We start from the raw sequence: 14,564 nt of genomic DNA, 5'->3' as shown, positions 1-14,564 counted from the left end.
CTTCATAACTGGATTACTGCAATGTACTTTATGTTAAATTCTTTGAAAAATGGTCCAGAAACACAAAAACCAAAGTTCACGCCTGTTGGAATATTGATGTGTTGGAGTAGGATGTGAAATAGAATCACCCAGAACCAGTTCTAAAAGTGATGCATTACTATAGTTACTAATGAGCCCATATTAAGATGCTGACATTGACATACTGCTTTAAAGCATATGGGGTCCTGGTACTTATAAGATTACCTCTCCCAATGCCATCCAGTAAGACCAACTGAAGAGGACCTCATGAATGTAAATTTATGTGTCCCAGGATACTGGAATAAGGACATGTATTTAATTTTGCAGCTACTATGATTGTTGGCTGAGCATGGTCAAAAATGACCAGAGAAATGATTGAAGCCTGGGAACGGACCCGTTGTCAATCAATAGGAGTGCTGACACCAGTCTATCAGATACTTAGGATCCAAGGTGGCACAAGGAAACAATTAACAACTAAATAGCCAGCCATCAACAACCTTAATTTTCAACTGAAAACTACACACAACCAGCAACCATATAAATTCAACACATAGAACAACCTAGTGCATATTCTGGAAAGAGAGAAGTTCCCCGATGATGGGCTCTATCATGAGCTTGAAAGCTTGGAAGAATAAACCTTTGGTCCCAGTGACCGACTCAGATTGGATCCTGAAGAGGACTTCTTTAGGATCCCAGAGTTTGGTCTGCATCACATTGACCAGGAATAAAGCCTCCATAGCAGTGCTCTAGTTAAGAAACTTTCTCCCAGAGGAAACTCAAAGCCTTCTTTTAAAAAGCAGTTGAAGACTTATTTATACAGACATTTGCAGAAGAAATTTCCAAAACTAAACTCTTCTTTAGGTCACAATTTACACTGTTTTTTCCCTTGTTTAATTTTGTATTTTTTTGTTTCATTTTAATAATAAAATCAATAAAAAAATAATTATTCTTCCTAACGCTTTTCCACAAGTACAGGGTCTGTTGGGTTTTGTTTTTGTTTTTTGATTAACTGAGTCTTGATCTATTGGTTGCAACAGGAATTGACCGATTGGCTTGTCATCCAAGCTTGATGTCTTGGGCTGAAAGTGACCGGTCTGAAGTCACCCAGCTGACTTTCCCGCCTAGGATGGGTCTAGAACTCACAGTCGCCTGGTGATTGGCCCGAAGTCATCCAGCCAGCTTTCATGACTAAGGCAGAGTAGAATTCAGAGTCTCTTGGTGATTGGATCAAAGTCACCCATCCAACTTTCATTATTAAGGTGGGACTAGAATTCAGTCTCCTGATGATTGGTTCGGTCATCCAGTTGGCTTTCATACCTAAAGCAGAACTAGATCTCAGTCTCCTGGTTTCTAACTTGGTGTCTTAACCACTAACCCAAAATGGTTCTCTTGTTCACAACTATAATTGTATGAGCATATTATACTATTGTACTTACACAAACCGCTCCAATGAAAGAAGACATAAAAACAAACAAGTAAAAAATGACTCAGTCAAAGAGTTTATTAAACTCCACAGCAAAACTATTCAATTTAATAAGACTGAACATGTTTAACTCTGGCTAAGTTCACACAACATGCTAAAATGTATTTGCTAATTTGTGGCTCACCAAGCTATCTGAACCATTATCTTAGTATGTTGAATGAACTGATTGCTTATTTGTACCCTATGACTATCATTAAGTGTTGTACCTTATGATTCTTCATGAAAGTATCTTTTCTTTTATGTACACTGAGAGCGTATGCACCAAGACAAACTCCTTGTGTGTCCAATCACACTTGCCAATAAAAAATTCTATTCTATTCTATAAAAACCAGTCTGTTGTACTAAGTCAGGCAGTTCATTTGAACATAGCGCTCGCAAGACGTTGGCCAGTTCTGTTTCTAGAATTGCTTCCTTCATCTTCTCAATAATTTGCACTTCAGATTTGATTTACAGAATGAGGTAGCATAATCTTCTTCCTAGTGTTTAATACTGAATTTTACTATTTCAAATGGAGCGCTGATTTTTTTTTTTAAACCCCTACTGGAAGTTTCAAATATACAATCTAAAATCGCCTCATCTTGCATCCAGTGTACGTCTTCATGTATGGATCATCTGTCCAGGTTCATTATGTTAAGAACACAGGACTTACTTCTCAGTCTGGCTTCTCTCTGTAAAACTGAATGATGTTAGAAGTCTTCATGAGAAAGGAATTAGCATTATCATTTCTTCACTCTGGCAATATCGCCATGCTCAGACATGGAGTGAGATGGAGAAAATTTTCCTCGGTACTCCAAATCATATTGTCTTACCATGGGAATAAACTATGGTACATTCACATAGTTTTGTATTTTCAGCATAAGGAGTGCCACTCCATAATCAACCAAACAACTCAATAAAAATGTCTTCATGTTACTACATGATCAATGTGTAAGTACAATATATTATTAAATTGATTCGTTTTAATAGAAGACAATGTTCTTAAATATTAGAAGCATTTTAATTTTTACAGCTTCAGGAGAGTATAATGAATTAAGAGAAATAAAGAATTTAGAGACAGAATGTGAATCTAGAACAGGTGTGTCCAACCTGGGGCCCGTGGGCTGCATGTGGCGCTGGACAGATAGTAATGCGGCCCCACAAGATTGTAAAGCTTTTTAACATTGAGTGATATGTATTACATATTTTATATGCAGCCAAGACAATTCCTCTTCATTCAGTGCAACCCAAGCAATCCAAAAATTGGACACCCAAGATTTAGAACATGCTTCCTAATCATTAAGGATCCATCTATTTTTATTCTAAACAATATTCAAGATATGAAGTTACAACAAAGCTAGATTTTTTGTTTTGTCTTCTACGGATATAAATGTAAACAAAAAATAAATAAATAAAAATATAGATATATACTAAATCAAAAGTATAAATAAAACTCCTGTGGCTATTTCATTGTGGATTGTTTTTAAACTATGAGGTTAAAATAATTAAAATAATCTATGCTTAGACTTGGAGTAGCCTGAATGTGGTTATATGGAAGATGTTATTTTAAAAAATAAGACTTTTTTTTTAGTTACAAAGTAATAATCTACATTTAGGAAAAACTTTCTTGGAACAAATCAAATAATCCACTATTCACTACAACTATTCCAATGAGTATCAAGCCTGATTCTTTTAACGTGTTCTAGATTCCTTTAACTAAAATAGAAGCTGACATGATGCAAATCTCCAGCCCAGAAATGATTTTTTTTTTTGGAAAGCTTTCAAATTCAGACTCCAGAGGTATACCAAGAAAATAAAAATGGTGGACAGCTACAACAACCGAGTGTTAATTGGCAATGTGCACGCTTACCCAAGGAAAGGACAAACCACAGATGTTGTGGTCACAGAAAACAAGCAACAGGAAGCAACCTGACCTGTTTGCTTTATAGGAAATAGATACTTTATGACTAGCTGTGACTACCATACAGAGCCAGTTTGGTGTAATGGTTAAGGCTTCAGGCTAGAAACTGGGAAACTATGAGTTTGAGTTCCGCTTTGAAGGCAGCTGACTGACTTTGGGCCAGTCACTTTCCCTCAGCCCTAGGAAGCAGGCAAGGGCAAATCACTTCTGCAAAGCCTTGCCAAGAAAATTGCAGGGACTCGTTCGAAAATTCTGCCTGACAATCAGATACGAATAGAAGGGGGGGAAAAGCGACTATCGCAGTAGTGATACCGTACTGTGATAGTCAAGCTCTCCCTTAGCAGCCATATGGCAAGAATGCCATTATATGCTCTTAAAATACCAAATGTATTCCCAGGCCCCAAGCTATTTCTTTTCCTTGATATAGGAAATGGACAGTGGACACATGTAGCCCATGGTCCACCTCATGCTTGTATATGAACTAACTTTCTTCGACAATGGACTGGACTTTGAGCAGCAATCGTAAGCATGCCTGTTATCCTATCCTTGTTGCTGTATAAGCTACAGTTAAGTTTACTTCAGAAGTATTTTGTATCATGTAAATGTTCTTTTGCTTTTCCTGTTCTGAAGACCTATTACAAATGTTACTAATTATTCTACACACACAGCAGGTGACAGAGAAGGCAAAAATGCTTCAGCTTGGAAGCTTAGTAATAGCTTTGTACCAAAAGCAGAAAGGACAAAGGTAAAGGAAAGCATAAATAAGGAAGTACATTATGTAGGAAAGAATGACTGACAACTTGTAACTTGTTCCTAGCCAACCTGGACTTTGGTAATTTGCATACAGTACTGGCTATTTATCGGTACTACAGCATTTCTACCATAGTAACTGTTCGAAGTTACAACAGTACTGAAAAAAGTGACCTATGACCGTTTAGCAACCCCACAGTCACATGATCAAAATCCAGATGCTTGTCAACTGGCTCGTATTTATGACGGTTGCAGTGTCCTGAGGTCATGTGATCCTTTTGCGACCTTCTGACAAGCAAAATCAGTGGGGAAGTCAGATTCACTTAACAACCATGTTACTAATTTAACAACTGCAGTGATTCGCTTAGCAGTTGTGGCAAGATAGGTAATAAAATGGGGCAAAACTCACTTAACAACTGTCTCACTTAGCAACAGAATTTTTAGGCTCAATTGTGGTCATAAGTTGAGGTCTATCTGCATATTATTTTCAGCTTTGATATCCCAGTTAATTATATATATATATAGTGTGAAAGTCCAAGCATCTAGTCCAGTGATGGCGAACCTTTTTGGCACCGAGTGCTCAAACCGGAATGTGCCCGTAGTGTGCTGGAGCCCTGGAAACCTAGCCTTCTCGTTTCCAGCGTGCGCATGCACACCACCCAGCTGGTCTTCGCATGCGCCAGAGCCCCGGAAACCTGAAGAACAGTTGGCCGGTGCACATGTGTGCGCTGGGCACCTGGTATTTGGGTTTCCGGTGCATGCATGCGCACCAGCCAGCTGGTCTTCAGGTTTCCAGGGCTCTGGCATGAGTGAAGATCAGCTGACCGGGGCATATGTGCACTGGCGATGGCATGTGTGCCCACAGAGGGCTCCGTGCCACCTCTGGCACGTGGGCCATAGGTCGCCATCACGGATCTAGTCCATCTTAGCTGTTCTAGGAAGCTAAGTTGAACTAGCCCCGGTACTATTTGTATGAGAGATGACCTGCAAATCTTGGTGTTGACTAGAATACAAAGTCAAATCTTGAAATATGTCAGTGGTGCTCTCCTGCACTTCATGATGTTCCAAGAAATTACCTTGACACACCTTATAAACTCAGGAAGAGTCAAGTGTGATTCAGTTTGAGGGTTCTCCTGGACGTGCAGCTTCTACTCGAACGAATTGCAACGGTGCCTAGAAAAGCCTTTGTAGAGATTTCACACTTATGACTGTTGTAGCATCACGTGATCAAAATTCAGAAGCTTAGCAACTGATGTATGACAGTTTATTTTATTTATTTATTTGTCAAACACAACAGTATATATAAGTTTAAGCATGAAATAACCATACGAATTGGATACAATCAAAGGGAACATTAGGACAGGAACGATAGGCACGCTCCTTACAGACCTCTTAGGAATGGGATGAGCTCAATAGTAGACAGTCTTTGGTTAAAGCTTTGCGGATTTTGGGAAGAGACCACAGAGTCTGGTAGTGCATTCCAGGCATTAACAACTCTGTTACTGAAGTTATATTTTCTACAATCAAGATTGGAGCGGTTCACTTTAAGTTTAAATCTATTGTGCGCTCATGTATTGTTGCAGTGTCCTGGGGTTCTGCGATCACCTTTTGTGACTTTCTGACAAGTGAAGTCAATGGGGAAGTCAGATTCACTTAACAACCCTTTTACTAACTTAACAACTGCAGTGATTCACTTAACTGTGGCAAGAGGTTGTAAAATGGGACAAAACTCACTTAACAAATGTCTCACTTAACAACAATTGGGCTCAATTGTGGTCATAAATCGAGGATTATCTGTAATTAAGCCTTGGTACACCCATTAACCTCTTTGCTACTTAAGTCACACAGGTGGGCCACGTGGTACAATTCAAGTTGAAGGTAAATATTTGTAAAGCAGAGAACATTTACAGCACTGTCTTCTTCCAGGGCAGTTTCTGCTGTTCCCATTAGTTCTGCTAGGGTTGGCATACTTTGCATCTCATATAATCAACAATGTCATTTCATAATACCTGGGAGATACACTTTCTCTGTTGCTGTTTCTGCTCTCTGGCTGCAGAATTCTGGGAGTTGAAGTCCACACATTTTAAAGTCCCCAAGATTCACACTTCCTGAAATGTATACCATCGCTAGCATAATATTATTATAGCATAATAATAGGGGTGTGCATAAGTGCAGCTGTGTGCCAACCATCCCTGTCCTAATATTCCTTTTTACCTAACTCTTTTCATTTATCCAAATTATGTTTATACTTTTACCTGTTATATATGATTGACAAATAAATAAATCGCTGCCAATTATTTGCAAAATTGACATAAGACAACACAACAATGAGCAGCTCCCTTGTATATAATAATGTGCTCATTATTCTTAGCCACTTTTTAATAAAAAAATCAGTTAATGTTATCTCCTGCAAGGAGCACTAACCTCTCCAGTTGCCCAACTAGAGACCTTCACAATCCATGCTGTGCAGTGTCACAAACAGCAAATCTCAATCTTATTACTACTTTTACGAATAAAATAACAAAACTCTCTCCTTTTGTCTTAGCAATGGGACTCATTTGAATTCAAGAGCTTAATATTCCATAAATTTTTAAAACCCCCCAATTTGCACTGATTTTGAAAGTAAACCATCAATTTAAATAGATGTTTACTTCCCTTCTAATTTGCACCATTTTAAAAGCCTGACTAGAAGCATAAATTATGAAGTATTGCCACCCAATATGACTCCTCAGGATGAGGCGGGTTAAAAGACAGAAATAATTAATAAAGGGCAAAAGAAACATACGGTATCTCTGCAAGGGAGAGAGCACTTATAAAACCCAAAATGTTTTTCAATTTCACTCTTATAAAACAGAAAAGAAGGGATGGAATACAAAGGGTGTTCTGAACGATCTATTATTCAATTGATCTGACATTGTGAAGTATTGATTTTGCATTCTTGCTTGTCTGGAGAAGGGAGGAGACAGTGAGGACCAGAATAGACAATTTTAGAACGTAACCTAACCTTTTTTAAAAAATAAAAATACGTTTTTGCAGATGGTTTTGTTCATGCAAAGGGATCCCTGATTTTTTTTTTTCAGAATTGTTTGGTACAACGCTGAAAAAAATCAGGTTGGCACTATCAGAAAAGGGGTATATGCAAAGAAGCTGAGGAAATCAAATGAAAAAGTAAAACAATTTCAGAGAGAGAGAGGGAAAAAAAAAGAATTATAGGCAGAAAAAAAAAAGAGAGATGCTCCCTTCCCTTCCTTTTGGCTGATACTTCTCAGGACGGCTTCTCCCTAAAATAAAACCTACAAAGCAGCTGTATCTTATCTTTTGCACGACGGAGTCTATTTTTGACTGCCCGTGGCAGAGGAGGTAGGAAGACATGGCTGCGCTACGCATTTTCAGCTGCTCGCAACTAGTCCCCTGAAGTGTTGCAAGTATGTATAATGCCATAAATAAATAAATAAATAAATAAAAAGGCGGTTGGACGCGTAAGCGATGCTTGACTGAAAAGGAGGAAGTAGCTGAGCGCTTGAAAAGGAAAGGCGGGAGAGGACGCTGTTTTGACACTCGCAGCTCCCGTCGAAACGGCAGCAGCTTTTTCTTTTGTGTGTGTGTGGGGGGGAGAAAACAGAAAAGGGGGTTATTTTGGGGTGTGTGTGTGTTTGTGTGTGACGGGCCACAGCCGAAGTGAAAACAGTTGGGGGAGCAAAGGGGGGCTTCGGGGTGCGCGGGCCACTTGTCCGGCAGAACCGGCCACCCAAACTTTGGCACAAGTGTGGAGGCGAGGAGGAAAGCCTCGCTTAGCCAAGGCAAAAGCGGAGGCGCGCTCAGGCCGGGCTTCAAGGGCGCGGCAAGAGCCTTGACCTCCTTCCCGCCCCGCGTCCTGAGGCCGGTCAGCGAGGAAGTCGCGGGTCTTTTCCGGCGAGGAGGCCCGGCTGGACACGGACGGGCGGGCGACGGCGGGGGAACGCCCGCTCGGTCGAGACCGGCCTGTACCGTGTACCAGGCCCCGCGCTCTGCGCCAGCCTCCCCGTCCAGAGGGCGGGTTGTTTTCATAAGCTGGCACAGGTGCGGGACGTCCTTCAGACTCGAGCCGGCCAGGGAGCCCCAGGCGCGCTGGCAAGAGGGGACCCAGCCGCCGCCGAAGAGCATGCAGCCATTTTGGGCTTCGCCAGACAAAGGACGACAGCGACCGCCGAGGCCGGCCCCGAGGCGTCGGCGGCTGCGACCCGTAGCGCCGCCTCCGCTTCCCCTCATCGACCCTTCGGCCGGCACCCAGCGCGTGCGGCCGGCCCGACTTTCGGCGGCCGGCCCCTCTCGCTATTAGGCCGCAGCCGGGCCCTCGCCGGCCGTTCGCTGTCTGAGCGCTCGCAGCCATTTGCCTCAGTATTTATAGCCCGTCGCCCACCAATCAGGAATCGACGGAATCCCTCTCCGGCCGCTGAGGTGACGCCTCGACGGCCCCCCCCCCGCAGCTTTCCCAGCCCGCTCGCGCGGAGTTTTTCGTCGCGCATGCTCCGTGGCGGAGGCCGAGGCGGGAGGGGAGCGCGGCGTATGTGTAAAATGAGTGAGTGAGGTGGGGAGGAGAGGGGGGGGGAGAGAGCAGGAGGGAGGGCGGAGGAGGAGGAGGAGGAGGAGGAGGGCAGAGGGAGGAGTGAAGAGAGAAGGTGGGGGGGCCGGCGGGCGGGAGGGAGCCGCTCGCCAGGAACCCTCCGAAAAAAGATGGCGGCTGGGTCGGATCTGCTGGATGAGGTTTTCCTAAACGCTGAGGTGGATGAGAAGGTGGTGAGCGACCTGGTGGGCTCCCTGGAGTCTCAGCTGGCGGCCTCGGGCCACCACCACCCGCACCACAAGGCGCAGGAGCCCCTCAGGGTCGCCGGGGGGCTGCTGGGGAACCATGTTGTGAGCAGCGGCAGCAGCAGCAGCAACAGCCCTAGCCCTAGCCCAGGAGGAGGAGGAGGAGGAGGAGGAGGAGTAGGAGGCAATGCTAATGTCCAAACAGAGAGCCCCGGCAGCCGCACCACCGGCAGCAGCAGCACCAGCAGCACCACCACCGCCGCCGCCGCCGCCAAGATGGGACTCAGTGGCCCGGAGATCACCAAGCCAGGTAACCCGGCGAGGCAAGCCGGGGCGGGAGTGGGGTGGGTGGGTGGGGGGAGGGAGGGTTGCCTCCTCTTCCTCCTCTTCTTGTCCTTCTCCCTCAGGAATTGGGGGGGGTCTCCCCCACCTCTGGCCTCCCTTTCTTTCTCCCCTGCAACCACCACCCCCCCGTTTCCCTGGTGGGGGGCAGCAACTGGAGGGTGCCAGTGGGGTGGGTGGGTGGGTGGCATGGAGTTGGGGAGGGGGAGGCAGCGAAGAGAGAGGCCTTCCTCACATGCCAACCCCCCCTCCCTCCCTCCCTCCCTCCCCAACACCCTATTTTGGGCCGGGACGATCTCCCTCCTGCCTCTGCTGCACCTAGAGCAAGGAGCAGATGTGTGTGTGTGTGTATGGGGGGGGTGAGTGTTATGGTCAGGGAGTAGTGCCTGTGTGTGTGTAGAGGGTCTTTTAGGGAAACCAGCTTCCTTTGCTAGGGTGGTCGTTCCCGGTCTCCCCCCCCCCCCGCTTTCCCCTTCCTCACCTTGGCTTTTTTTGCTCTTCATTCTGTCATCTCTCTCTTGCCTGCCGAGAGGCTGGCGTGTTTTGGGGGGCTCCTGAGGACGAGGAAGGAAGAGACCTTACCTTTGGACTTCTGTGCCACCTTGCTCTCCCGCGTTGCTGGAGTCCGGATCAGAGGAATGGTGCTCCTGCCCTCCTTATCCATTTCGATATTCCCTGGCTGCCTTGAATTCTTTGCCCCCCCACCACCCCTGCTTAAAGTGCATTTGGGGTGGGAGAGAGAGAAAGAGAGAGAAGAAATGTTATTAATCACAGCAGCAGCAGCAGCAGCTTCCCCTGGGAAGAGGAAGTGATGGGGGAACCTGAGGATCAGGAACCCCCTTTTAAATAGATCTCTTTTGCAAATACGGCACCCGCTTAACAACGGCTCCTCCTCTGGGGTGGTACGGGTAGGGGGGGGGGTTATGCCCTGCCTGAACCTTTTGCTTTTCTTGAAATAATATGCCCAGACTGGGTCTATGCAGAGAGTCACAGCACAACCTCTACTGCCTGTGGGACTGGAAGAATGACAGTCCATCTGTAAATGTTTTCCCCCTTGTAAAAAGACGGTGCACTCTGAAGGAGTCTGCTAACTCAGGATCCTGCCTTTCCGTACATGCGAAGACGGCTTTTTTTAAGAAAGGGAAGGCAATGCTGGTCCATTTACCCCAGCACAATTCCAATTATATTCCTCTGTATATAATTCCCCCTTCCTTTGCTTTCCAGTTGCTGGAATATTACAAGGACGCTGTTGCTTGTCATGACACCAGGTTAATGAAAGGGGGTGGGGTTTCAGAGAAATAACCTTCCCTTAGTCCTGATTTTTGTGACCCTGTGTTTCTGACTACAGTCCTTCTGTTTGTGTTTACTAAATGCAAAGCCCGCAGAGACAGGACTGATTTAAGTGACACTGGCAGATTTTGGTAGGGATATTTGCTTTCTGGGGACAGCAAGGAAAAAAAAATCCCTCCCTTTTTGCTTGTATTTGTTTTCCTTTGAAAGCACAGCAATCAAACAGCAGGATTTAATGATTTTAAGAGGGAGGATGACATCCCTTAAACTACCTTGCAATCTTTTCACTTATGTCACTTCTCTACTACTTCAGCCCTACTTTTTACTGTGTTGTTTTATTAGTCAAGAAATATAATAGCGTTTGGATTTCTGTTCAAAAGATAAGGAGATGAAACGGAAGGGTGAGAGACCATGGGGTTTTCCTTTTTTTTTTTTTTTTTACTTTTTCCTGTCCTCCCCCCCTTCCCCCCCACCAACCTGATACAGTTGCATGAGCCAGACTTGCAGTAAAATGTCATTTAATGTAGAGTTATAAACATCCAAAGAGGGGAAAGGGACAAACTGAAAACTTTTATTTTTTGCAGCATGTCTATGCAATCTGCATTTGTTTGTGGGACTACTTGGCTGTTTATAGAAGATTATTATAACCATCAATGAACAGTAGCAAAGTCTTAACTGCTATCATAAGATTCCCCCCCCCCCTTTTTTTTTCAGATGTTGTTTCAATACTGGGACGTATTGACACATGGGCAATATAGTTTGTGCTGGACTTATGGAGCCTTAGAATCCTTTGTTTTGTTTCTCACCTTTTATATTGTAATTAAACTTCGTTTATTTGCAGGAACCGGTGGTGTGCAAGGGAGTGTTATCAATCATAATGCCAGGTCCCAGGGTTCTACGTTGGATGGGACCACTACAACTAGCAGCAGCACCACTACAACTGTCCAAGGTGGCTCTGAAGCTGCTATTACCCCAGGGACCCTCAACCAGGGCAAATCAGTGGTAATCAGTACCATGGCAACAGCTTTATCAACCAGGAATGGTAAAATCGGGACCACTGCAGTGCAGACTTTAAATGGAAGTAACGTGGTGATGAATTCCCATGCTTCTTTCTCCGCCACTCCTGTGACAGCGAATCCTACCGTGGTCCCTGCGGTTGCCCCTCTCGTGAACAATGGACCTGGAAATATTGGAAAAGTCAATGCCGTTAACGCTGTCTTGCCATCTGCTTCAAATACTGTTATCCAGACTTCTTTCCTTGGCCCTGGAGTGTCCTCTGCCTCTTCACCTTCACCTACGGTGATCTCGTCACAACAGCCCCCCAATATCGGGACCGGGGGGCCAACGGTAGCATTGGTAAGGCCGCCCATTCACGCCGCAGGACCCTCATTGGCTGCCGCCACCCAGAATGGGAGCAGTACTGTGATCAATTCGACCATCAACGTGGGAGGTTTTCCGACTGCGACTGTTGCTGCCGCCACGGTTGGTTCAGGGGTGTCGCTCCAGACCTCTCTTGTGAACAGCCAGCCTGGATCTGGGGTATCAGCTGCTGCACCCACCACCCAGGTCATCAAAGCGGAGTCTCCTAAAACTATTGTGCAAGCGGTCACCCAACAGCAAACTCTGGCTGCCGCTGGCCAGCCTAGTACTACAGGGGGTAATATGATCATTGGGCAAACTATGCAAGCTGGCCTACCCAACGTAGCTCCTAATCCTGGCGGAGTACCTCCTGCACCTCCAGGTACTCCCACTGGTCTGGCTAAGGGTGCTGCCAATACAGTGGCGCAGAGCCTGCCCAGGACTGCAACCGCAACCACCAGTGGAATCCGAGCAACTTTGACTCCCACTGTTTTAGCACCTCGTCTGCCTCAGCCTTCTCAGAATCCAACAAATATTCAGAACTTTCAGTTGCCACCAGGTAAGAAAGGACTGGAGAGAAATTCCTCTTTTACTCTAGACTTGTGCGTTGGAATGTGTTGCTCAAATAAAAGGGTTTGGGATTCTGCTGCTAAGCATAGCTGGATAGCTTGTGTGGTGAGGTGCCTTTAGAACTGCATTTTGTTCTGCAGTGGTTTGTGAAATAGATGGTACAGGTAGCCCTCGACTTACGGCCACAATTGAGCCCAGAATTTATGCCGCTAAGTGAGAAATTTGTTAAGTGAGTTTTGTCCCATATTATGGCTTTTCTTGCCACATTTGTTAAGTGAATCACTGCAGTTGTTAAATTAGTAACACGGTTGTTAAGTGAATCTGGCTTCCCCATTGACTTTTGCTGGTCGCAAAAGAGGATCATAAGACCCCGGGACACTGTGCGCCCTCATATTCATAAATATGAACCAGTTGTCAAGCATTTAAATGTAAATCACGTCACCATAGGGATGCTGCAACGGCCATAAGCATGAAAAATTGTCATAAGTCACTTCTTTTCAGTGCCGTTGTAACTTTGAACGGCCACTATATAAACTGTTGTAAATCGAGGTCTACCTGTAATACAAGAACTAACGAGAGATCTTGTGTTGACTTCACAGCATTTTAATTGGATGCTGTTCTTAGATTATTTTTGAAGAAAGAGACTAGATTCTGAGCTTTTCTCCAGTACTTTTAGTCTGTTGATTTTCACTTTAGACGGGTAAGCGTGCATGAGGACTAGAAACGCAACTTTGTTAAGAAGTGAAAGCTGAGATTATCCAGGTTCTAACAGTACCTATGAGCCACACAACTGTAAATCATATTGATATTTTTTTTTCAGAGTAGCATATGACATCTACAGTATTTAGTGTTTCAAGTGCACATTGGCTTAAATCTTTTAAGCTAAAGCATGGCATGATAGATTTTTCCATGGGTGATCAAAGTAACAAACCTACTATAAAATGAAATGTTAATATATTCAGGAAAAATGAGCTGTCCTAGGATATGTCTAGGTCTTCATACTTCTCTGTTTTAGCTTGCCGCTGTTGCCACAGAAGCAGCAAAGAGCAAGTACAATGTACTAGTCTTGAAAAAAATTTCTGTCAGTTGAAAATTATCAGGGACTATATGACATGTCTACAGTAACATTCCAATTACATTCTGTCCTCACCTCACCTCATTTTGTGTAATGCTGTAGCACATGCAGTCACTAAGATCATGTTTGAAGACCACGATAACATTAGGCGGGGAGTTTCTGAGCCTAAACCTAATTGGATCGCATGAATTTCATTGCTTCCATGTGATCATAAAGGAAATATATCTAAACTTCAGATTTACTAACTAGTTTGAGATTTTTTTAAATCAATGGCAAACATGAATTTCTAGGCACATGTTCTTACTGAGTGTTTACACAGGCAACTTTCTCACATTTTGAGAAATATCTTTTGAATTCGAGAAAGAGGATGGCAAGGATCTGAATGCTTTCCCAGATCCTTAAACCAGCTAGTGTTAACTGGGTTTGGTTGTCTGTGCAGTAGTTGAAAGTAAGATGTTTTATTTGCAAGGTGAAGTGATCAGTCTGTGTGGGGGACATATGTTTTAATGTGCTGCTTTGAAGGGTTTTTAAATAGCAAAAATAGTATTTGGCTTGATCTATATACCCTGCAAAATACTTATACTGATAGACATATCATATAAGAAATAAGGATTTTACATTGCTTTTGCTATAGTCTTCTAAAGCAGCAGCGTTTTTGTATGCAGTGTCTGATAATCTTTACCTTGCAGATTGTAGCAACTTACCTATCTAGCTTTTTACACATTCAGAAAGCTTTGGACACTTCCATTGTTAAAATCTTCTTGCACAGCATGTTGCCTATTGAAACACAAAAATGATGCTCCAGTGAGCTTGGTCTTCTTGAAGAAACACAGGACTACTAGTACCCTTTTTGTAAAATGAAGGATTATTTTTTTCTTTTAAAAAGTTCCTAGCTTTCAAACATGTGTCTTAAATACATCCCAATGGGTGGTTTATTATCCAGAACATGTCCCCAAGCCCTGTTAGGAGCTGGACTGCACAGCTGGAGGTGA

The 14,564-nt window shown here is 44.1% G+C and overlaps 1 protein-coding gene across 2 annotated transcripts in view; it reads left to right on the top strand.

The window, feature by feature from the left end:
- The first annotated feature begins 8,793 nt into the window (after positions 1-8,793).
- Positions 8,794-14,564, top strand: part of TAF4 (TATA-box binding protein associated factor 4) — a 97,417-nt gene continuing 91,646 nt past the window's right edge. For both annotated transcript variants that reach the window (XM_058178827.1, XM_058178826.1), the window contains exons 1-2: positions 8,794-9,246; positions 11,410-12,486. In XM_058178827.1, the coding sequence (XP_058034810.1) occupies positions 8,862-9,246; positions 11,410-12,486 (1,462 nt within the window). In that variant the 5' untranslated portion in view covers positions 8,794-8,861. The remainder of the gene's footprint in view (positions 9,247-11,409; positions 12,487-14,564) is intronic.

Source organism: Ahaetulla prasina, chromosome 3 (assembly GCF_028640845.1).
Source record: "Ahaetulla prasina isolate Xishuangbanna chromosome 3, ASM2864084v1, whole genome shotgun sequence".
NCBI lineage: Eukaryota > Metazoa > Chordata > Lepidosauria > Squamata > Colubridae > Ahaetulla > Ahaetulla prasina.
Note: the sequence above shows the minus strand (reverse complement) of the source record. Positions and strands in the feature narration are given on the sequence as shown.